This window comes from Equus asinus, chromosome 25, assembly GCF_041296235.1.
Source record: "Equus asinus isolate D_3611 breed Donkey chromosome 25, EquAss-T2T_v2, whole genome shotgun sequence".
Lineage (NCBI taxonomy): Eukaryota > Metazoa > Chordata > Mammalia > Perissodactyla > Equidae > Equus > Equus asinus.
In genome coordinates this window covers 57,183,273-57,206,718 of record NC_091814.1, presented here as the reverse complement: position 1 = coordinate 57,206,718, position 23,446 = coordinate 57,183,273, and the positions used below count along the sequence as shown (strand labels likewise).

General features: G+C 38.7%; 1 protein-coding gene and 1 long non-coding RNA gene across 9 annotated transcripts in view; one reads left to right on the top strand and one right to left on the bottom strand.

The window, feature by feature from the left end:
- The window catches only part of ZC3H11A (zinc finger CCCH-type containing 11A), a 39,924-nt gene that overhangs the window by 8,000 nt on the left and 8,478 nt on the right, over window positions 1–23,446 (top strand). For 3 of the 8 annotated variants that reach the window (XM_070497832.1, XM_014830025.3, XM_014830007.3), the window contains exons 3-12: window positions 6,457–6,655; window positions 7,552–7,671; window positions 15,093–15,216; window positions 15,991–16,194; window positions 16,317–16,433; window positions 16,691–16,774; window positions 17,651–17,761; window positions 18,589–18,651; window positions 20,448–20,546; window positions 22,739–22,807. In XM_070497832.1, coding sequence (XP_070353933.1) covers window positions 6,602–6,655; window positions 7,552–7,671; window positions 15,093–15,216; window positions 15,991–16,194; window positions 16,317–16,433; window positions 16,691–16,774; window positions 17,651–17,761; window positions 18,589–18,651; window positions 20,448–20,546; window positions 22,739–22,807 — 1,045 coding nt within the window. In that variant the 5' untranslated portion in view covers window positions 6,457–6,601. Of the gene's footprint in view, window positions 1–3,639; window positions 3,717–6,456; window positions 6,656–7,551; window positions 7,672–15,092; window positions 15,217–15,990; window positions 16,195–16,316; window positions 16,434–16,690; window positions 16,775–17,650; window positions 17,762–18,588; window positions 18,652–20,447; window positions 20,547–22,738; window positions 22,808–23,446 lie in introns of all 8 variants that reach the window. The other 5 variants (XM_070497834.1, XM_070497833.1, XM_044758765.2 and 2 more) reach the window with 4 other exon arrangements.
- LOC123280892 (uncharacterized) lies at window positions 14,785–17,706 on the bottom strand. The gene is made up of 2 exons (XR_006520181.2): window positions 17,567–17,706; window positions 14,785–15,014 (listed from the first exon to the last, which is right to left on the bottom strand). It is a non-coding gene; the product is annotated as an uncharacterized lncRNA (long non-coding RNA).

The following is a 23,446-nucleotide window of genomic DNA, read 5'->3' as shown; positions in this document are numbered from 1 at the left end:
AGCGTCTACTCCATTATTTCTCCATTATCCAGGTCTTCTATGCCTTAGTAGTTTTATAGTTTTTTGGTTTTGTTTTTAATTTAATGTGAGTCTTATACACTTCTTCATTTTCTGTCTATATATCTTCTAGTTTTATTGTGAATGAGACTCTGTCATCTGAATGATTGCTGCTGGCATATAAGGCATTTACTGTTTTTTTCTATTTTCTTATTAAATATTTTTTAGTTGATTGTTAGGTTTTCTGGTTTGCAGGCATGTGATCTGCAGATACTAAACGTTTTGCCTCATCCTTTCTAGTCTTTGAACCTTTTTTCCCCTTGTTGTGTATGCTGGGCTCTCTGGAACAGTGTTGGATAATAGAGCAGATGCTGTTCATTCTTTGTTTGCTTTGGTGGGCTTACCACTAGTGAGTCAGTGCATTTATGCTAAGGAGGTTCCTTGTAATTTACTAACAGTTTTATCAGGAAGATGTTGCATTTTCGCCTCTTTTTTAAAGCCATTTTAACTTTAAAAAAATACCATTTTAAATCCTTTTTTCTTTTTACCATTTTTTGCTTTTTGAAATCTTAAGATACCACAGAGTTTTTGTTTTTGTTTTTACCCCCCTTTACTCTATTAATGTAATGAATTTCCTTATGTTAAATCCTGCTTAGTCCTGGAATAAACCTTTTTTTTGATCGTGTGTTACTCTTTTAATCTGCTGTGGTTCAGTTTGTTTTATTTAGGTTTTATCAGCTGTATCATAAATCATGTATAAAGCAGTTGTTTGAAACTTTTTAAAAAAGCAGTGGAATAGTGCTATGACATGGTTTTGTTCTTCTACTTTTATTGAGTTCTTTTTCCAAGTTAGAATACTTGTGTGATTTTTTGAAGAATACGTGGAGTACATAGTATACTTTTTGAGACTTTTCATGTCTAAAAACTTCTTCCAAGTGCTGAGATATCCTTGAAATGTAGTTTGAAAGGCTAATTCTAAGGTCATAACTTCTCCTTTAAATTTTGGATGCATTGTCTTTTGGCATGTAGAGATTCAGATGAGAAGTCAAATGTCACGTCTGATTTTCTTTCCTTTGTCATCAGTCTGTGTTTTCCTAGAAGTCTGTATGATTCTGTCTTTACCCTTGGAATTCAAAATTTTACCATATTTATGGTAGAGTAGAGGTGTCTTAAAACTTCTGCCTGGCGTTTGATGAGTCCCTTTTAATATAAAGACTCAAGTTCATCCACTTTAGGGAAATTTTCTTGTATTGTTATTTTGTTATTCTACCTGTTCTCTTCCTTCCTTTTAGAATTTTCATTGTGTAGAAGTTGAATCTTCTGGAATTATTTCCACCTTACATACCTTTTCTTTCATTTTGACATCTTTTTGCCTTCTGGGAGATGTTCGGACAGTGATATCCTATAATTCAGTTATTGCATTTTTCGTCAGTGTTTATTCTGTTATCTGTTCTTCTGTTGAAATATCCTTTGTGGGGAGGAGGCTAGAAATCGGAATTTTTATATTTTTTAAGCTTTTTCTTGTTCCCACACTTTTTCTAGCAATGTATTCATTCGTATCAAGCCGTATGCTTTAAAACTTGCTGAGAGAGCCAGCCCGGATGCCTAGTGGTTACAGTTTGGCACTCTCAGTGTTTTGGCGGCCCAGGTTGGTTTCTTGGGTGAGGAGCCACACCCCCTGTCTGTCAGTTGCCATGCTGTGGCGGCTCACATAGCAGAACTAGAAGGACTTACAACTAGGATGTACAGCAATGCACTGGGACTTTGGGAAGGGGGGAAAAAAGAGGAAGATTGGCAATAGATGTTAGCTCAGGGCAAATCTTTCCCTGCAAAAAAAAAAAATCTGAAAGCATGAGGATTTTAAAAGAATTTCTCCTTTTCCCCACATTAGTTCAGGGGTGGCATGGTGGAAGGCCACTTATCATCTTGGCCGCCTCTTTTCGAACAGTTCTTTTCTGTTGAACAGTAATCAGATTTTTCTTGGCATCCTGGATACTTTTTTTTTCTTTTTTCCTTTTAAAACTTAAGAAAACATTATGCATCTTGGTATTGGGTTTTTGCTTGGGGTAGTAGTAATTACTGTCAATTTTTTATCTTTAAATTTCTTTTTTCTTGCCATTTTCTTGAGCAGCAATTAAACCTTTTTTCTCCCCACTATTGAAAGTTAATAAAAAGCACACTGTGTAAAATAAATATATGAAGAAGCTGTTCTGTTGAAACATTAGTAAGGGAGTGCCCATCTACTCAAGATTCTGTCTCTCTATGCCCTGCCTGCCACTGAGGGAGTTTTGCAGAGCCTAATTTGAAAAAATTGGGGGGAGAAAACATGCAGTTCATGCTATTTTGTTCCTATTTAACAAGTACCATTTTGTTGTTTGATCAGTATGTTGGGGGTCATCCCGAAACCAGCAACAGATTCATATATGGTCTTTGGGATGTTGGAATGAAATTGACATCCAAACCTTTTTTTCTTTCTAAAATTTTCTGTGTGGAAACCTTTTTCATTTGCATCTGATTAATACTTGTCCTTTTTGCATATATACCGTTATAATTATTTGAATATCCCTTAGAGACTTGATTCCATTGATTTGGCTTTTAAAATTACCTTTTGGTGTATCCTACAAGGCAGAATGTACTCCCTGGGTTTGGGGTCAGGAGAATCCTGCCGGTGGATTGGTGTTGTGTTATTGAAGGTCCAAACCTTGTCCCATTCTGTAGTGGATCAGTGATGGTCACAATTTAAGGCAGACTTAAAATTTTTATTATGCGTATTGCATCATATTAGAAAATTTAGTGTTATTCTGAGCATAAAACAAAATAATAAATAGCTACCTACATAGTCCTACCACCCCAGCGGTAACTTCTGCTAACCTTTTAGTCTGTGTTCTTCCAGACTTCTTCCTGTTGCTCCACATCCGCACCAGTGTTTGGTGATGTCATTGTTTTGGATTTTAGCCATTGTAAAAGGAATTTGCACTTCCCTAATGATGTATGATGTTGAGTATCTTTTCATATGTTTAGTTTTCATTTGTATATCTTTTTTAGTGAGGTGTCTGTTTAGATCTTTTGCCCATTTTTTAATTGGTTTGTTTTCTTACTGTTTAAAGTTTTGTTTGTGTATTTTTCATACCAGTCCTTTATCAGTTATGTATTTTGTAGTGATTTTCTCTCAGTCTGTGACTTGTCTTTTTATTATCTTAACAGTGCTTTCACATAGTGGAAGTCTTTCATTTTAATGAAGTCCAACTTATTAGTCTTTTCTTCTCTTTTCTTTTTTTGAGGAAGACTGGCCCTGAGCTAACATCCGTGCCCATCTTCCTCTACTTTCTATGTGGGACGCCAACCCAAGCATGGCTTGCCAAGTGGTGCCCTGCAAAACCGGCAAACCCCAGGCCGCCGAAGCGGAATGTGCACACTTAACCGCTGCGCCACCCAGTCCGGCCCCTATCATTTTCTTTTATGGATTGTGCTTTTGTTGTTGTATCTAAAAAGTTATCGCCAGACCCAGAGTCACCTGGATTTTCTCCTATGTTATCTTCTAGGAGTTTTACAGTTTTACATTTTATATTTAAATCTATGATCCATTTTAATTTTTATAAAAGATGTAAAGTCTGGGTCTAGATATATTTTTTTTGCATGCAGATGTCTAGTTGTTCCAGCATCATTTATCGAGAGGAGTATCCTGTCCTCACTGAAATTGCCTCTGCCTTTTGTCGAAGGTCAGTTGACTGTGTTTGTAATCTGTAAGTTTCCTAGGGCTGCCGTACAAAGCCCCACAAACCGGGTGGCTGGAAACAACCGAAGTTTATCATCTCCCTGTTTTGGGGACTGTAAGTCTGAAACGGTGTTGGCAACATTATGCTCTCTCTGAAGCCCATAGGGGAATGATTTTTCCTTGCCTCTTCTGGCTTCTGGTGTTTGCTGGCAGTTGTTGGCGTTTCTTGGTTTATAGTTGCATCACCCTAGTCGCATGGCCCTCTTCTCCCTGTGTGTCTCCACACCATCTGCCCCTTGTGCATGTGTGTCCCCTTCAGTCCAAGCTGGCAGCATTTCTGCTGTGGTGGTGGATTAGATCTACAAGTCACACAGCTGATGTCATCAGCATACTGTTGTCCAACTACACACGTGGTGTTCTCTCTGGAGCACACTTGCTCATTTTTTGCAGTATGGATAGGCTGAGAGTTTTCCAAATCTTCTGGTTCCTATCTGCTTAGTAGTTCCTTCTTCAGTGTATCTCTTTCCTCTTGTGTTTTGCTATAAGCAGCAAGAAGAAGCCAGGCTATATCTTCTACACTTTGCTTAGAAATCTGCTCAGCTCCATATCCAAGTTCATCACTTGCAAGTTCTGTGTTCCACTCAGCAGAACACAATTCAGCCAAGTTCTCTGCCTCTTTATAACAAGAATTACCTTTCCTCCACTCTGCAATAACATCTTCCTCATCTCCACCTGAAACCATCTGAACCTTTTAGTGTTTATAATCCTAGCAGCAGTTTCTTCTAAGCCTTTTTTAATCAAATGCCTCAAAACTCTTCTACCCTCTACCCATAACCCAATTTCAAAGGTACGTCCACCTTTTAGGCATTTTTTACAGCAGCACCCCACTTTTCCAGTACCAAAATCTGTAATGGGCTGCATATTGTCACATTACATGGAAGCACCATAATTTTTTTAAACAGACTCCAGTTTTTGAACGTTAAGTTTCACTATTAGAGGCAAGATGGTGATGAACTTTCTTATACATTTCTTATGTATTTCTGTCTTATTATTACCTTGCATATTTGTTGATCACCTTAGGATAAATTCTAGAAATGGAATCATGAGTCAAAGAGTATGTAGACTTTAAGGGTTTTAGTATATGTTTCATGGCAGACTCTTTTTTAAAAATTTTTTTTAACTTTAAAGATTTTATTTTTCCTTTTTCTCCCCAAATCCCCCCGGTACATAGTTGTGTATTTTTAGTTGTGGGTCCTTCTAGTTGTGGCATGTGGGATGCCGCCTCAGCATAGCCTGATGAGTGGTGCCATGTCCACGCCCAGGATTCAAACTAGCGAAACCCTGGGCTGCCAAAGCGGAGCCTGTGAACTTAACCACTCGGCCATGGGGCCAGCCCCTAGTGGCAGATTCTCATTCCTAACCTAGGTTGCTGACTTCAAGACTGGTTTTTATCATGGCCTGCTATTCTTGGATTAGGTATTTCAGTGGGAGATAGGATTGAATTTGATTTAATTCATTTCAAGTTGTAGATCAGGGTTTCTGAAACCTGATCTTCTGGTGTAGAAGTTTGTAGAAACCCCTTCCAGATTTTGACGTGTGCTCTGGTCATAGGTTTTCACTTTTGTTTTTGTTTTTTTTGAGGAAGATTAGCCCTGAGCTAACTACTGCCAATCCTCCTCTTTTTTGCTGAGGAAGACTGGCCCTGAACTAACTTCCATGCCCATCTTCCTCTACTTTATATGTGGGACACCTACCACAGCATGGCTTGCCAAGCGGTGCTGTGTCTGCACCCGGGATCCAAACCGGCGAACCCCGGGCCACTGAGAAGCAGAACGTGTGCACTTAACCGCTGTACCACCGGGCCGGCCCCAGGTTTTCGATTTTATAGAAGCTTTCTTGAACACTTTAGTATGGGGGCCCGGCTATGACAGGGACTGGGGAGAGGGAGGGAGTGTTGGTTCTTTTGTGTAAGCACTATTTTATGGAAGAGCCCCAAGGACTTCTTTTCCTCCTTGTTTGTACGTTGGTGTGCAGCTCTTTGGCTGTCATCATTATATAAGCTAGCTCTGCAGGTGTTTTCAGGGGTAATTGTTTCACCTGTTATTCTAGTAAGACAATTTTTCCCACCTACTTATGTGCTTTTGAAAATAACAGAAATGCTTGTGAAAATATTGGAACTTTTATCAGATGAAAAATGTCTTAAATAATCTAAATCCTATTAATCTAAAATGTAGATCATTTGTTGAGTTAGCAATGCTTATGTAATTGTATGCTGAAGCAGTATAACAAGCATCATGGAGAATAACAAAAGAAAGAAGGGAGTGGCTGTCCTTAACAAAAATTTCACATTGTACAGGCAGGCCCAGTGGCGCAGCGGTTAAGTTTGCACGTTCCCCTTTGGCGCCCTGGGATTCACTGGTTTGGATCCTGGGTGTGGACATGGCACAGCTTGGCAAGCCATTCTGTGGTAGGCGTCCCACATATGAAGTGGAGGAAGATGGGCATGGATGTTAGCTCAGGGCCAGTCTTCCTTAAAAAAAAAAAAAAATTCACATTGATGAATATGCACAATCTTCACATAAGAATGAAATATGAATCAATGTTTACAAGGCTCTGTATAGGCAAGGATGTATTAATATTAAAATTTGGTTTTAACAATGTGATCTCATTAGTCAAGGTGATTTGGAGGAGAAAATTGGAAGAATTTACGTGAAATACTTTAATTCATTGTCTTCTCATTTTAGGATTACACTTGAAAGACGATTTCTGTGATTGAGTTGTCATTTGGAAGATTAAACTCATTTCAAGAGGACTTGGAGCTTGTCCTCGCCTTGAGGAAGCAGTGGCTTGTTTTCAAGAAGCCCCTTCTGTTCCAAGGATCTAGCCAGCATGTCTAATCAAGGAGAAGACTGCTATTTTTTTTTCTATTCTACGTGTACCAAAGTAAGAATTGGCATCTCTAAATCAGTTCTTTCTATGATTTCCCTAATAAAATTTGATAAAATTTTCCCAAAATACTAAATTGTTGTTATGGTTTGTTTTGCTCCTGAGTCACTGGGTTGTATTGCACTTCTAGAAACTGTCGTGGGTTGGAAGTGACTTCTTTCTTCAGATTTCCTGCTGAGTGCTGAAGCCATCTTTCTCATCTACTTTTTGTAGCTTTTTCTTTGTCAAAACTTCCTGTTTTTCTTCTTGATTCTTCTGCAGCTCCATTTAGATCTGTCTGCTGTTTTCTGTTGTTAGTTTATGACTAATTCTATAAATGTCTATTTTGTTAGAAAAACTTTTCTTAAGTCATCTTGGTACTATGTTTAAAATTAGCAGTTTTGAGCAAAGCTCTGATCTTATATAGCAGTTTGCACAACAGAATTTTGTTTCAGATTGTTACCATTGTATAAAGTATACAGTCAACATGGAATTATACTTAAATCCTCATCTGTTAACTTACTTTCTGATTTTCTGTCAAAAGTTAGTTATTCAAGTTGGAATGTGTGAAACAGTTTTGAAGGTGAACTGTAAAACATTTTTTTTTTTGTAAAACTTATTTTTAAATAGCACCTAATATTCCCATTTGTCTTTTTCAACCCCATCTCTCAGCTTGTGTCACTCATGTTGTCATATCAGGTGAAGGGTACTGTCAAGGAATAAGTTGTAGGAAATAATAAATTTGTTGACCTCAGATTGTTCTTGTCATCCGATCTCGTTATTTCCTACCTTGCCTGTCTCTCCTTACCCTTTTGTGTTTGTCTAGATGCCAGGAAACTCTTAATAGTGAGCATTTTACCTGGGATCTACTTCGGTACCACAGTTCTTTTCTGTATTATTCTGTTTGTTTACAGGGTGACAGCTGTCCATTTCGGCACTGTGAAGCTGCACTAGGAAATGAAACTGTTTGCACATTATGGCAAGAAGGGCGCTGTTTTCGACAGGTGTGCAGGTTTCGGCACATGGAGATTGATGTAAGTTTTCAATTTGTATTATGATAAGTAGTCTGGTGTCATGGGCAAATTAAAAACGGACAGTGACTTCTTAAAAGTTTTTTGGTTTCAGGTTTTTTTAAAAAAATTATTTTATTAAGGTCGTAATAAACAAAATTATAAATGTTATAAAATTATAACGTTGTGAAATTTCATTTGTACATTATCATTTGTCAGTCACTATATAAATGTGCCCCTTTATCCCTTATGCCCACTTACCCACCCCATTCCCCTCTGGTAACCACTAATGTAACCCTTCCGGTAACCACTAACCTCTTTGTGTGTTAGTTTATCTTCCACATATGAGTGAAATTATACAGTCTTTGTCTTTCTCTATCTGGCTTATTTCGCTTAATATAGTTCCCTCAAGGTCCATCCATGTTGTTGTGAATGGGACAATTCTCTTTTTTATGGCTGAGTAGTATTCCATTGTATATATATACCACGGATGGGCACTTGGGTTGCTTTCATGATCTTGGCTATTGTGAATAATGCTTCAGTGAACATAGGGGTGCATAAGTCTCTGAATTGTTGATTTCAAGTTCTTTGGATACATACCCAGTAGCAGGATAGCTGGGTCGCATGGTATTCCTATGTTTAATTTTTTGAGGAATCTCCATACTGTGTTCCATAGTGGCTGCACCAGTTTGCATCCCCACCAGCCCTGTATGAGAGTTCCCTTTTCTCCACACCCTCTCCAACATTTATTAGTTTTTGTCTTGGGATTATAGCCATCCTAATGGGTGCAAGGTGATATCTCAGTGTGGGAGAAAATGACGTTTTATATAACATGTGGGTTAAATTTTTTTTTAATGATCTAGTGAAATTTCTGTCATTCTTGTAATGCTTGATATCTAGATGTTATGGAGTATGAATTGGTATCATTTTTCTGGAAGGTAGTTTGGTAATATATCTAAAGTGTAAAAATTATATATGTATATTTGGAGAGTATTTGTATTTCTTTATTTTAAAATAATCTCAAACTTAGAGAAAAGTTGCAAATACAGTATAAAACTTATTTTTCTAAGCCATTTAGGAGTAAATTACTGACATTGACTATCACCTTCAAATACTGTAATGAGTATTTCCTGCAAACAAGGAGGACGTTCTGTTGCATAATCATAATACAACCATCAAAATTAGAAAATTAACATTGGTGTATTACCTTCATTTAATCCTCAGATCCCATTCAAATTTTGCTGTTGTACTAGTAATGTCCTTTATTGCAGAAGGAGCAAGTCCAGAATCGAGTGTTGGATGTAGTTGTCGGGACTCTCCAGTCTCCTTCAGTCTAAAACAGTTTTGCTGGCATTGACACTTTTGGTAGTTATAGGTCAGGTATTTTGTGGAATATCCCTCAATTTGCATTTGATACTTCCTCATTAGTAAATTCAGGTTGTGTGTCTTTGGCAGGATTATCTCAGAGGTGATATTTTCCTCATTACGTACCATTAGGTGGCATACAATTTTAATTATTCGTTTACTGGAGATGTTAACTTTAATCACTTCATTAAGGTGATATCTACCAGGTTCCTTCACTAGAAAGTTATTCTTTTTGTAATTAATAAAGTATTTGGTGGAGACTTACTTTGAGACCCTGTAAAATTATTTCATTTCTCATCATACTTTCAATTTTTTTCCAGTTATTTATTTGGATTTGTGTGAACTCATGTTTTCCTATTTTATTCAATCTGTTGTACCCCATTACTATCATTATTTTTTGCGTTCAAATTGACCCAGATTTGGCCAGCAAGAGCCCTCCAAGCTAGTTTTTCTGTCCTTTTGATATTTGTCTTTTTTTTTTTTTTTTTTTTTGAGGAAGATTAGCCCTGAGCTAACATCTGCTGCCAGTCCTCCTCTTTTTGCTGAGGAAGGCTGGCCCTGAGCTAGCATCCATGCCCATCTTCCTCTACTTTATATGTGGGAGGCCTGCCACAGCATGGCTTGCCAAGCAGTGCTATGTCCGCACCCGGGATCTGAACTGGCGATGCCTGGGCCACCGAAAAGCAGTACGTGCGAATTTAACCACTGCGCCACCGGGCTGGCCCCGTCTGTTATTTTTTGAGCACCTCTTTGCTTTCTGGCCTCAGTAGATTTTCCAGGCTAATCTTGTACTTTTCCTCCTCCAGCCTTGGAATCAGCCATTTCTCCAAGGAGCCCTGGTTCCTTTTAGTGAAGAATGGTATCTAGAAATAAGATTTGGGCTGCCCCTAGTGTGTCACTGATTCCAGGCCCACAGTGAGCAGAACAAGGGAGTATATACATATATATTCATACACACGTTTGTGTCATTGTTTATTACTTTATGTGCTGAAATCATGAGTTCACGTAGATGCCTCCAGTTCACCAGCACTGCAGGGTTTAGTCTAGGCTTCTCCTTTTCTCTACGTGTGACTCTCTTCTCCGAAAGTGAGAAACTTGGTTTCCATTGTCCTTAGTCTTACTTATTTGATCAGTCTCCTAGTTGTGTAAACCAATACGGTATCACAGCCTCTTCCTTCCTCTCAGGCTCTGACATCACACATAATGCTACTCTTCCACAGGGACATCTTTAACACTTTGTTTCGATTCCAACACCCCCTGCCAGGCCTATCCCCTTGCCCCAGTGGGAGGACTCCTTTCTTACTCTTTGGACCCCGACATCCTACTCTGAACCCCTCTTCTCTCCCATGGATGCCCTTCTCATGCTCTTAGGTTCCGATACTCTGTGTTGGGCAGCCCTTCCATGTGAGATTCTTACTCTCACCCTGTTCTTCAATTCTACACCAGGTCCCCACTCAGGAAGACCCTGCATTGGGATCCCTTCTGCACAGAAGCCTTGCTCACCCTCCTCAGGCTCCAGCACTGCACTAGGCCACTCTCCTACGCAAATGCCCTACTCACCCCTCATAGGTCTGACACCCTGTGCCAGTTCCACTTTGTCACGTGGACACTTTCTTCATCTCAGTCAGGCTCCAATACTACGCCCTGGTCCACGTGCGCTTCCCTCTCCCACTGTGAATACCCTCTTCCCTCAGCCTCACCTAATGACTTTAGACTGAGTTGTTTGAGAGGGGGTGGGGAAAGAAGAAAGAGACTAAATATACAATTTTTGTGCTTGGGGTCAGTTAGCTACTCCAGTCTGGGTGCAGATTGGTAGTTTCTTAACTATACTCTATGCTGCCTATCTTCCAAATAGAGAATTCCCTAAATCAGCTTTTGGAAATTCGTGTTGTAACATTGCTGGCAGAGTGTAAATTGGCACAACTCCAAGGAAAGGTATGTCAGGGTCTCTGAGAACATCTCCATTTACACGTTCTCTAGAAGAACTCATGGGACTCAGCATATAGTTGTATTCATGGCTAAGATTTATTTCAGTGATGTAGTGAGGATACACTGTCTGATCATAAGAGAAAAAGACACAGGCAGAGTCTGGAGGAATCCCCTGCGGGTATCTTTATGGTCTTTCCTTCCCATGAGGAGTCACACAGAGTGTACACTTCCCCCAGCAATGAAAATGCAGCAACATGTGTGGGATGCTTCTGCCCAGGGAAGCCCATTAGAGACTCAGCATCTAAGGTTTTTACTGGGGCTGGTCACATAGGCACTCTGTATCTGACACATACCAGAGCTCCAGACTCCCAGAAGGATGCCAGGTGTTCAGCATAAGCTGTGTTGTTTGCACAGTGATCAATTAATTGACTAAGGACATTCCAAGAGCCAAGTTCCCACATGCCAGCAAGGACGCTATCTAAGGATAGCAGATATAGGGCTGCTCTGTTAACTCCTTTCTGCACAGAGCCCTGTTTGGCTGCATGTTTAAAAACTACTAAATGCTTCTTAAATCTTTGTCTCATGTATACTCCTGTGTGCGAAATGAGATGTAAGCAGAATTACTCATTGTAGCATAATTTGTAATAGTAAAATGTATGAAACAACCTAACTTTCGTTTAAAGTGTATTTTACTACATTACTACAGTGAAGTGCTGGCCTGCAACAAAAAAATTTTAAAAGGGCAACTACTTATTAATTGATAGGGAAAGATCAGGGTATATTGTCAGTGAAAAAGCAAGGGGGAGAATAAGGTGTGTAATACATTAACAGTTGTGTAAGGACAAAGAGGGAAAAGAATTTATATTTGTTTTTTACTTGTATATGCATTATAAAAATCTCTGGGAGTATAAAGGAGAAACTTAACAGTGACTGTAGGGTGGGGACAGGAATGGGGAGGAGCCTTTTTACTGCATTCTCCTTCTATAGGCAGTTGATTTTCATTATTTGTGGGCTCCATATTTGCTAAATTTTATCGCTAAATTTATTTGGACCCCCAAATCAATACTTGTGGTGCTTTCATAGTCGTTTGCCGACGTGAGCATGGGAAACTTTGAGCTGCCCGAGGCGCACGCTCCCAGTGGAGCCTGAGATCAAGCGAGGCGCCATGCTGCCTTCTTGCTTCAGCACTCATACTGTAAACAAGTGCCCTTTTCAAGGTCTAGTTGGTGCCATATTTTTTTCCATTGTTGTGCTTTTTTTGGTGACTTTGCCTTTTGAAATGGTCCCACAGTGCAGTGCTGACGTGCTGTGTGGTGTTCCTGAGCGCAAGAACTCTCTTAGTGCCTTGTGGAGAAAACGCACGCGTTAGAGAAGCTTCACTCAGGCGTGAGTTACGGTGCTCATGGCCTTGAGTCTAATGTCAGAGTCAGTGATATTTAATATAAATACGCAGTCTTTAAACACAGACACAGATAAAATAAGGTTACATATTGACCAGTTGATGAAAATATTGTGACCAGAGCTTGCAGGAACCTAACTCTTATTTCCCTTAAGAGCGGTATGGTTCAGCATTCACTAGTTCAGTATTGATGGTGACTTCATAGAACATAGCTACTGCAAATAATGAGCATCAGTTGTGTATCTTGAGACCATGTGCTCTAATACCTATTAAAAGTTTAAAGAAATAATCATGTAGGAGAATGTTAAAGTAAAAGACTTCTATACCAAAATAAGTGATTCTCTTTGAGTAGTAGCATAACAGGCATTTATTTCCATTCTCCAAGTTGTCTTCATTGCTTGTGTATTACTTTTCATTTAGAAACAAAATCCAGCAAGTGTTAAACAGATCAAATAAATGTCGTGTGACTCCCCTATATAGAGGCTACTTATAAAAGTCATCCAAAAATTTGAAAATTACTTCCAGGAAAGAAGTAAAAACTTAAGCAAAGACAGACCCAGGAGCAAGGAAGATTGGCTTAGCTTGTGCCTTGAGGAAAGAGTAATTGAGGAATTGTTATTCCTATCTAAAAAACATTATACCTCCCTTTTGGGTGTGATTAATAAATTCTTTGAAAGGTAAATATATTTGCTGTACTTTTGAAAAATAATCAAGGGCTAGCCCCATAGCCGAGTGGTTAAGTTTGCGCACTCTGCTTTGGCGGCCTAGGGTTTCGCTGGTTCGGATCCTGGGTGCAGTCTTGGCTCATCAGGCCATGCTGAGGTGGCGTCCCACGTGCCAGAACTAGAAGGACCCACAACTGAAAAAACATACAACGACATATGGGGGGCATTTGGGGAGAAAAAGCAGAAAAAAAGGGAAGAGATTGGCAACAGTTGTTAGCTCAGGTGCCAATCTTTAATAAATAAATAAGTAAATAATCATACATGTGGCAATAAACTCAGGACAGAAAATTTTTAAATAGTTTTTACCAGATTGCCTTTCAGAGGTGTTAAGCTAATTTACTTTTCCGTTATCAGTATATGGGACTGCATCATTCTACATCCCCACCAGCACAGTGTATTATCAAATTATCAGTCTCTGAATATAGTAGATTTTTATCTTTGCTCTTTTTGATACATTTAAGGATCTTTTTGTAATGGTCATTGTTTTTCTCCTCCATATTTTTAAATTTCTAAAGTAATGCTGCTCTTCTTTCCTTGAATTTTAAACTTAGGCTGCTTCTTACGATGAGAGATCCAACATAATGAAGATTATTAATCAGAGGTTACTCTTTTTCTCTTCTTCTTAAGATTCACACTTGAGCTAACATCTGTTGCCAGTTTTTTTTTTCCTTTCTCCCCAAAGCCCCCCAGTACATAGTTGTATATTCTAGTCATAGGTCCCCACCCAGGATCCAAAGTGGTGAAACCCTGGGCTGCTGAAGCAGAGCCTGCGAACCCAACCACTCAGCCATGGGGCTAGCCCCGATTAGTTATTCTTATGAAGTGCTTATCAGCTCTTTTTCTCTCTTTATGGAAGTATTTGTTAAAATATATATAGAAATATGCACAAATCATAATCTTAACAACTTGAAGAATTTTCACAAAAGTGAGTGTACTTACTTCACAGGCACTCAGATCAGAAAATAGAACATTTCCAGCACTCTGTCTTCCCCCTTCGTCTCTTCATTGTCACTAACCTAACCCTCAAAGCTAATCACCGTCCTCACTTCTCTGTCATAGAGAAGTTTTGCCTGTTTTGATCTTTACATAAATGAAATCATACAGTAGACACTCTTTTGTGTCTGGCTTCTTTCAGTCAACATCTGTGGTGTTAAGTGTGGCAACAGTTTATTCTTTCTCTACTACACAGCACTCTACTGTATGAGTACACTGCAGTGTATTTATCCATTCTGGTGCTGATGGAGATTTGGGTTTCCATTTTGGAGCTGTTAGAAATAGTATTGCTTTGAACATTCTTTATACACATCTCATGTATATATTAGAACTAATGTACATATTTCTGTTGGATGTCTGTCCTCTGATCCAGCAGTTCATTCTAGAAGTGCAAGTATTCTTTTTTTTCTCATTCTCTTTCGTAAGAGGTAGCTTGGGAAGGAGAAATACCATCCTTAGTGTGTCGTGTGTGCCTTGCTTTGAGAAGTCACGAATGGGAAGGTTCTTCTCAATGTCTTGAATTCTCAGCTTCAAATAATTACAGTTTATTGAGTCCTTTCTATGTGCTAATAAGTGCTTTATGTACATTATTTCATTTAATCCTCATAAGAAACCAATTAGATTGCTACAGTTTTTCCCATTTTATAGGTGAGGAAAGTGAGACTCAGGTAATGTTTGTCCAATATCACATGGCCAATAAGTAGCATGATAGAGATTCAAACCTGGTTATCTTTGATTCCATAATTTTAATTACTATATTATCCTACTGCTTTAAATTAAGTGTAGACATTTAGGGGTTACAGCATAAGGGCAAGGAGGAGAGAAGAGCAGATAAACTACTCCATGCTCCCTTTCTCCCCATCAGGCTTCGGGCGCGTCACTTTCAGCAGCTCCTCTTCTCCCTGCTCAGAAGCGTCACGCATGCCTCCGATTTTTGAACCTTGTATGAACTTTGTCTAGAAAACAAATGGCCAAATTAATGCAGGTCACACTTCATTTTTTATTTGAAAACAATGTGTTTTTCCCTCTTACAGAAAAAACGAAGTGAAATTCCGTGTTATTGGGAAAATCAGCCAATGGGATGTCAAAAACTAAACTGTGCTTTCCATCACAACAGAGGACGTTATGTTGATGGCCTCTTCCTACCTCCAAGCAAAAGTGAGATTGATTTTTAATTTTAGAAGGATAGTTATGTTTCTGTATCTGCCATCTATATGGATATACACACACACACACAGTGAACACCTACTGTTTGCACTGTACAGAGTACTTTATACATGTTGCCTTTTGTAGTCTCCTGAGAGGATGGTGTTGTTTCCACTTTACGCATGAGGGAACTGAAATATTTACTGTCTAGCTCTTTGCAGAAAAAGTTTGTTACCTGCTCTAGGCTGTCATTTAAAATAAAACTTACACTCCACCAAAAGCTAGTATTTATTTCCAAAGTCCCTTTAAAGTAACATCCTAGTGAAATGATCAGCTATTTAAAAGCCATGTCTGCTATGTGATGAAATTTGATGGCTACGTATTTTCACCTCTTTTTAAGGGGAAAAACTAGGCTCATTCCATTCTGGTTTGGTTCAAAAGTATTACCTACTACCTCTTAAAAGCCACTTATTGCTGAGCAAAAAACCTAGAATTTCAGTATTAAAATTAAATGTCTAGAATTAGCAAACAGTTACTATGCATCAAGCCTTCTGTTTATTCTATGTTTTGAGTGCCCACTTTGAGTGTGTGTACGTACAGGGAAGTTATTGCCAAAAGCCACATTTTACCTCCCTGGGAATTCAGAACCTAATTGAGGAAATTAGGTAAAAAGACATAAAATGCTTGTAAGGAAAATGCACCAAACTTATCATAGGTGATCGCAGATTTTTGATGAATTGAGACTGTATCTTTATTTTTAATTCATGACTCATTTTGTATGTCCAGCTCTGCTGCCCACTGTGCCTGAGTCACCAGAAGAGGAAGTGAAGGCTAGCCAGCTCACAGTTCAACAGAACAAATTGTCTGTGCAGTCTAATCCCTCCCCTCAGCTGCGAAGTGTTATGAAAGTAGAAAGTTCAGAAAATGTTCCTAGCCCCACACATCCACCAGTTGTAATCAATGCTGCAGATGATGATGAAGATGATGATGGTAAGTTTTAGCTCACTCTTTAAGGCAAATAAATGACGTGGGTCACTTAGTGAATTAGAATGAGGATTAAAGCTCTAGGCCTGCTTTTAATGGTAAATTTGCCTTAAATGTTGATAATATAGATCAGTTTTCTGAGGAAGGTGATGAAACCAAAACACCTACCCTGCAACCAACTCCCGAAGTTCATAATGGATTACGAGTGGCTTCTGCCCGCAAACCTGGGGTCAATTTAAAACAAGGTAAGAAGAGGCAAGATTGATGCTGGTTTCCGCTCAGAAATCTCACAGCACTAGTGATTGTGTCCTATTTTAAATACTTTTGAAATTTAGTTCACTATCACCACCACCTCCCTCTTCCCTGCCCCCTTTACACATATGCACACTCACACGAACAATTTCTTTTATTCAGAAAACATTTGAATGCCTGCTGTGTACGAATAATATGCAGAGGTGAAAAGGTGCTAGTTCCTCATGTGATTTGTATTTGCATTTCTCAGGTGAATGTTTGAACTTTGGAATAAAAACTCTTGAGGAAATTAAGTCAAAGAAAATGAAGGAAAAAGCCAAGAAACAAGTTGGTGGTAAGTCATTATGAGTTTTGACAAGGATGAATATTGCTAGAGAATAATAATAGGGACAGTTATGATAATAAGGACACTTGGCAATAGCCAAAATGAGCAGATAGATTTTGACTTCCGTGGCTTGTTTGAAGTAAAACACAGACTTACTTAAATCATGCTTGCTTTTTAAATTTATTGCAGCCGTGTTTCAGTCTCTTAACTATTCAGAAGTAAGCACATACCATAAAAAACCTGAAAAAACTTATCTTTAAAAATATAACTCTAAAGAACAGCATATAAATCATATTAGAAGAGGAAAAGCTATATTTTTTAGTAAGTGAATTCTTCCTCATGGGGTGCTAGGATTTTCTTCGGGAGCTTGCCTCAGCCTGATTGATAGATTTTTCCAACCTTAAAAATTAAGAGGGTGTGAAAGGTAGTCTTAGAGAGAAGAGTCACATGGTTGGTTCTAAGTGCCCTCTTGCTAAAGCTTGTTCTATAGGAACCTTGGAGTTGTGTTTTGCAGATGACTGAGTATGGACGAAAAGGTTGAATTGACGCACATAATGGCTAGGGTTTCTGAGTCTTCTAACATTTTAGAGTAATGTCAGCCTTATTGGTAAATAAAAGTAGATTGAGTGCCTAAATCACTCGAAACATTTTTATATTTTATTTTCACGTTGTGTCCAAGGCAGATAAAAAATGGGGATTATCTCCACTCCCCTCCCTGCTACCACCACATTTCACTGTAGGCAAACAGGAATAGAGAGACAGAGTGGCTTGTAGTCATCCGCTGGTCTGTGTTGGACTTACCTGGTCCCCAAAACAAGATTTCTCAACTTGTGATAGCTTTATTTTCTATAAATTATTTGCTGTTCTTCGACTTGCTTTATTCAGAAGGTTCTTCGGGAGTTTCCAGTCTTTTACTCCAACCTCAGCCCATTCCAGGTCCTGAAAAAGAGAATGTCCGGACTGTGGTGAGGACAGTAACTCTGTCCAACAAGCAAGGTGAGGTATAGTTAGGTCTTAACAGTTGTCAGGCTCCTACTCTTAAATAACTGGAAGAGCAAAATCCTTGGGTGAATTTTACCTTTGATGGATTTGCTGGAAGACTTCAATGTATTGATCATAGAAGGATGAAAAGAAAAGTTAGTGCATTTGACTCTACTGTTTAAAAGATTGAAATTCTTATTCTGGCAGCTCTCAGATTTGTGTATATTTAATTGTTACATTTACTGTTTATTTGTATCTATTCAAGAAATTTATTGACTGTCCATTATGGGTAAAGAACTGTGAAAACCTTTTAGGTTACAGAAAATGTGAAAGTCTTTTCCCTTAATAGTTTAAAATCTAGTAAGGAATGTGGCACAGTAATTGTAGTACGCAGATACATTTAAATGTTTGTGCCATTCAAGCAACAAAGAATCAGGAAAGAACTCATTTCTGGCTGGAGTGATCAAGGAAGGTTATATGGGAGAGTTGGTGGACTGGAGTGTGGTTTCATCCATCATACTGCAATGTGCCAGGAAAAGGATAGCTTAGGTTTCATTATCAGTTGATTAGAACACAGTCTGTCTTCATCTGCTTGGCTAGTATCAATCATTAGGACTGTGCTATTGCCTTCCTGTGGGCTGTGCACTTGGCTATTTAAATTATTATTTAATAGGTTAAGTTTTTTTCTTTTGATATGTTAGTATTCCTTAAGACTGAGATCAGATTTTCAGGAAGCTTTCTGTGGACTCAGTTACATCAGAGCATACTTTGTACCTATTAGTAGTTACTTGGATACAGAAAAATTGGCTAATGGTAGAGGAATTCTGTTTTTGCCGTTTCAGGAGAAGAACCCTTGGTAAGACTGAATATGTCTGAGAGACTGGGAAAACGAAAATTTTCAGTAGGTGAGATTAGTTTTGTGCATATCTTTTGTTTTATGTTTGTGTGTTAACATGATACACCCTCTAGAACTCAGAATACTGACAAATGCCCTGTCAATATTGATTTGTCAGTCCCCCTGTATTCTTGGCTGGAAACTTAGAAAATTTCTTCCTGTTTTTCACTTATGCATTACACCTTTTATTGAAGTCATAGAAATTTATAATGTTACAATTTAAGTAGTTTATGGCCAACTTTTTAGAAGGTGCTAGGTTTGAAAAACTGTAAAGAATACCTCTGTTTCTATTGACAAGTTGAAATTTGAAGTTTTAGAGGGAAAATTAGTGTCCTGTTATTTTAATTCAGTCCCTGAATTTATTAGTGCTATTTTATATTTAGGGAAGTATTTTGCCATTTTTCTGAATTGTTGTGTCCCTACCCTAGTGTCTGTCTCAAAAGAATTATTTCGGAAATCTTTGACTTCAGAGGTTACCTCACCCTCTTTTTTTTTTTTAAAGATTTTATTTTTCCTTTTTCTTCCCAAAGCCCCCTGGTACATAGTTGTGTATTTTTAGTTGTGAGTCCTTCTAGTTGTGGCATGTGGGACGCTGCCTCAGCATGGCTTGATGAGCAGTGCCATGTCCACACCCAGGATCCGAACCGGTGAAACCCTGGGCCGCTGAAGTGGACGGAGCGCGAGAACTTAACCACTCGGCCAGGGGGCTGGCCTCTTAACCCTCTTTTAAAATGTGGTTGCAAATATGAAATCTGTGCAGTGTTTTCTTTAACACCATTCTCACTCCCTGACACATTTTAGGTAAAAAATTTAGAAATAAGCTATTTTAATATCAGCATACGTGTAAACTTTGTGATTTTTGATTTAATATTTAAATTATAAGTGAGAGGAAAGAGGAAGTTATACTCTGTGTAGGGTCTTTCAGGTTTTTAATGGGATCCTGCAAAGATTATATCTTCAGTCAAGCACCCTGAAAAACAATTTTTAACAACGTGTGACATTTAAACAACTTGTAACTAGCAGATGAATGTAATAAACCAAGAGTCAGGAAACGTGGTTCAGGTCTGGCTCTGTCACTGACTGGTGACAGGGGTGAAGTAGAGCCTCTGGAATTGAAGAGAGGGCCTGTTTGGCCTTTGCAGTCTTCGTACCACAAGAAAATTTAACATTTTATGATTCCTTTGCTCATTTCCTAATCATCCCAGATATGTTTAACTACAGATTTACCTAGAATTCAAACAGTTGGCCAGTTATGATTCTTTTCATGTGATTTTTTTTCCCACATATTCCTAATTCTGAATTTCAGCCTTAGCTAGGGCTTACAATTCTCCATTTGTGGTTCCGGTCAGTTATTTGATAAATGTTAATTTGGGCATTCTAATTTTTTGTCCCTTTCCTTACCACTCCTTTCTGGGACATTTTTATATCTTTTCTAAAACATTGAGTTCTAAGGAAGCCAGTGAACAGACACACCATGTAAATGCAGAAGACTTAAAAGATTATTCTGTGTTGTCTGTTTTTGCTTGTATTTCTTAATCTTGCTGAAGATTGCCTTGAACTCTTTATTTATTTGTTTATTTATTTTGGCTGAGGAAGATTGTCCCTGAGCTATCAGTGCTAGTCTTCCTCTAGTTTTTGTATGTGTCCTGCCGCCACAGCATGGCTTGATGAGCAGTGTGTAGGCCTGCTCCCAGGATCCAAACCCTCAAACCTCAGGCCGCTGAAGCAGAGTGCGGGAATTTAACCACTGCGCCCCTGGCCCAGCCCCCGACTTGAACTCTTAAACTGAGTTCCCTCTGTTTGTAGGTGGTGACAGCGATCCTCCATTAAAGCACAGCCTCGCACAGAGGCTGGGGAAGAAAGTTGAAGCTCCAGGAATGAACGCTGACAAAACACCAAAGAAAGGTACCTTTGTTCTAATATACTGTGTGTGTGAGTGGGAGAGAGAGATGCTGCCGTTGTCTCTTGTAACATTAAGAAGTGTGGTTTGTCATTCTTTTTGTTCAGGTAAATTAGATCTGGTGTCTGCTTTATTCGTTCAAGAAACACTTGAGTGCCACCTCTGCTAGTTTGTAGGTAGATGCCTTTGGATAAAATAAACACCATCACAATTCTCAGGAGCTTATGGTATAATGGCAAATAGGAATACTTAGGTATATTTTCACAAATTCTGTGACAAAGAAAGTACACAGTATTGTGGGAACATGGAAACAGATAGGAAGAGCACCTAATCTTTTTTTTTTAAATTGTTTTATTTTTTCACCTTTTTTTCACTTTTTTTTTTAGAGGTAACATTGGATTATAGCATTATATGAAGTTCAGGTGTACATCATCATATTTCGATTTCTGTGTAGACTGCATCGTGTTCAACACCCAAAGACTGATGGACACCTGAAGACCTTCAAAGGGCACCTCATCTTACCATGAGTCAGGGACAGGTTCCCAGAGGAAATGATGTTGCAGCTTAGACCTGAAATGGGATTTAGGTGAAGGTTAAGGTGAAGGCCGGAGGCTGTGTTTAGGCAGAGAGATAATGCAAAGGTGCAAGCCAAGAAACATGATGTGCTCAAGGACTGATGTGGCTGAAACGTAGAAGTGGGGTGAAGAGCAGGCTGACTGGAGAAGAAGAGAGACTGGGTGGTGTGGAAGCCTTTTAAGCCATATTAGACAGTTTGGGTTTATCCTGAGATAGTAGCAAACCGTGGAGAACTTAATAAACACGCATCAGAGGCTCAGGTTTGCGTTTTAGAACCATCATCCTGCCTAAAATATGGCAAAGGGTTAGAAGGGGGCAAGAGTGCTGTCTGGGATTTGAGTGAGCAGGCTGTGAAAATAATCCAGACAAGAGGAGTTAGTGGCACAGATTGAGTATTCTAGAGGTTAATATGGAGAAATGTGGACTAAATTGAGAGAGATTTGGGAGATAGGATGATTTGATAGTTGAAGTTATATTTATAGAAAGAAGTCAAGGGTTGGATTTTTTTTCCTTGTATGACTTGTAGTGAGACATTCGTGTTAATTTCTAAAAAAATAGGTGTTTTTTTCCTAATCAATTGTGTTTCGGTTTAACTTCTCTTGAAGATAAGAAACTTCTTTCCACTTTTTCTCTAGCCCAAGAGGCTTTGATGAGTAGATGTTCTTGTTTGGGGGCTTTCTTGCATCCTCAGAGCAAATAGAAGTTACTCTTTTTGTGGGGCTGGCCTGGTGGCCCAGCGGTTAAGTGCACATGTTCCTCTTCAGTGGCCCAGGGTTTGCCGGTTCAGATCCCTGGTGTGGACATGGCACCACTTGGCAAGCCATGCTGTGGTAGGCGTCCCACATATAAAGTACAGGAAGATGGGCATATGGGTGTTAGCTCAGGGCCAGTCTTCCTCAGCAAAAAGAGGAGGATTGGCAGCAGTTAGCTCAGGGCTAATTGTCCTCAAAAAAAAAAAAAGTTACTCTTTTTCTTTGCAGCCAAATTCCCTTCCTCCTCGCCTATCAATCATATTGAAGACTCTCATAACTAAGCATATCTCAAATTGATTTAGGGGTAAACAAACCTTTTGATGCCAGTATTTTAGAAAGTTGTATAAAACAAAATTATTTCCCTAAATTAGGTAGTTTTTGCTTTTCAGATGTAAAAGATTGTTTTTTAAGCTTTCCAGAGTGCTCTAGGGAATCCATGACTTACCTATGTCTGTACTGTGGAGAAGAATTTAAGACATAAAGAGATTTTTTAAAAGCGTTTGTGGGGCCAGCCCCGTGGCCAAGTGCTTAAAGTTCTGTGTGCTCCGTATTGGCGGCCCAGGTTTGCAGGTTTGGATCCCAGGTGCAGACCTACTCCACTCATCAGCCATGCTGTGGAGACACCCCACATACAAAAAATAGAGGGAGACTGGCACAGATGTTAGCTCAGGACTGATCTTCCTCAAGCAAAAAAAAAGAGAAAGATTAGCAATGGATGTTAGCTCAGGGTGAATCTTCCTCACCAAACAAAAACCAGCATTTGCATTAGAAGACAAGTATAAGCCTAATTTGTGACCTATTGTAAAAGACATTTGACCTATAAAGGGTCTCTCTTCAACATTTGGTTTTTTAAAATCTTCTTTTTACAGTTCAAGTTTCCAAGTCTCTGAAGGAGCGATTAGGCACGGCAGCTAGTCCAAACAATGAGGAGGCAGCAGGTAGGTAAACCCCAAGACCAGCTTCTAATATTTTTTTCTTACCTCAAGAATCTTTACCTTTTCTCTGATTTACCTATTGAGTTAGGTTAGGGCTTGTGCTTTCGTGTGTGGGTGGGTGGATGGGTGGGTTTGTTTTTTTTTTAAGTGATTACTCACTAGTATGAATTCTCTTTTCGTACTTAAAGATGGCAAAAGGATTGTTCATCATAGCATTAATTGTAGGAAATTAGAAACAACCTAAATATCCAACAAAAAGGAATTAGATTAAATTAAGGTAGTTATGTGCTAAAATAATTGCTGTCATGAAAAGTCATGTTCTGAACAGTGATGATATGGAAAACTTCTTGCATTGTGTTGAATGAAGAAAGGTGACACATCGCTTTTGACCTTTTGACTTAGGACACATAGGAATCATTTTTGGATAAAGTTAATTTTATTATAGACTCTTATTCTCAGGAAAAATGTCCATATGCATGAGATGCTGCTAGTTTGTAAAAGATAAAATTATATGCCTAGAAAATGCAAAAGAATACACAAAATATTAACATTGGTTTTATCTGAGTATTGAGGTTTTAAGTAATTTAATTTTCTTCTATATGTTCTTCCTGTACTTTAATGTTTAAACTTTTTAAATTGCGA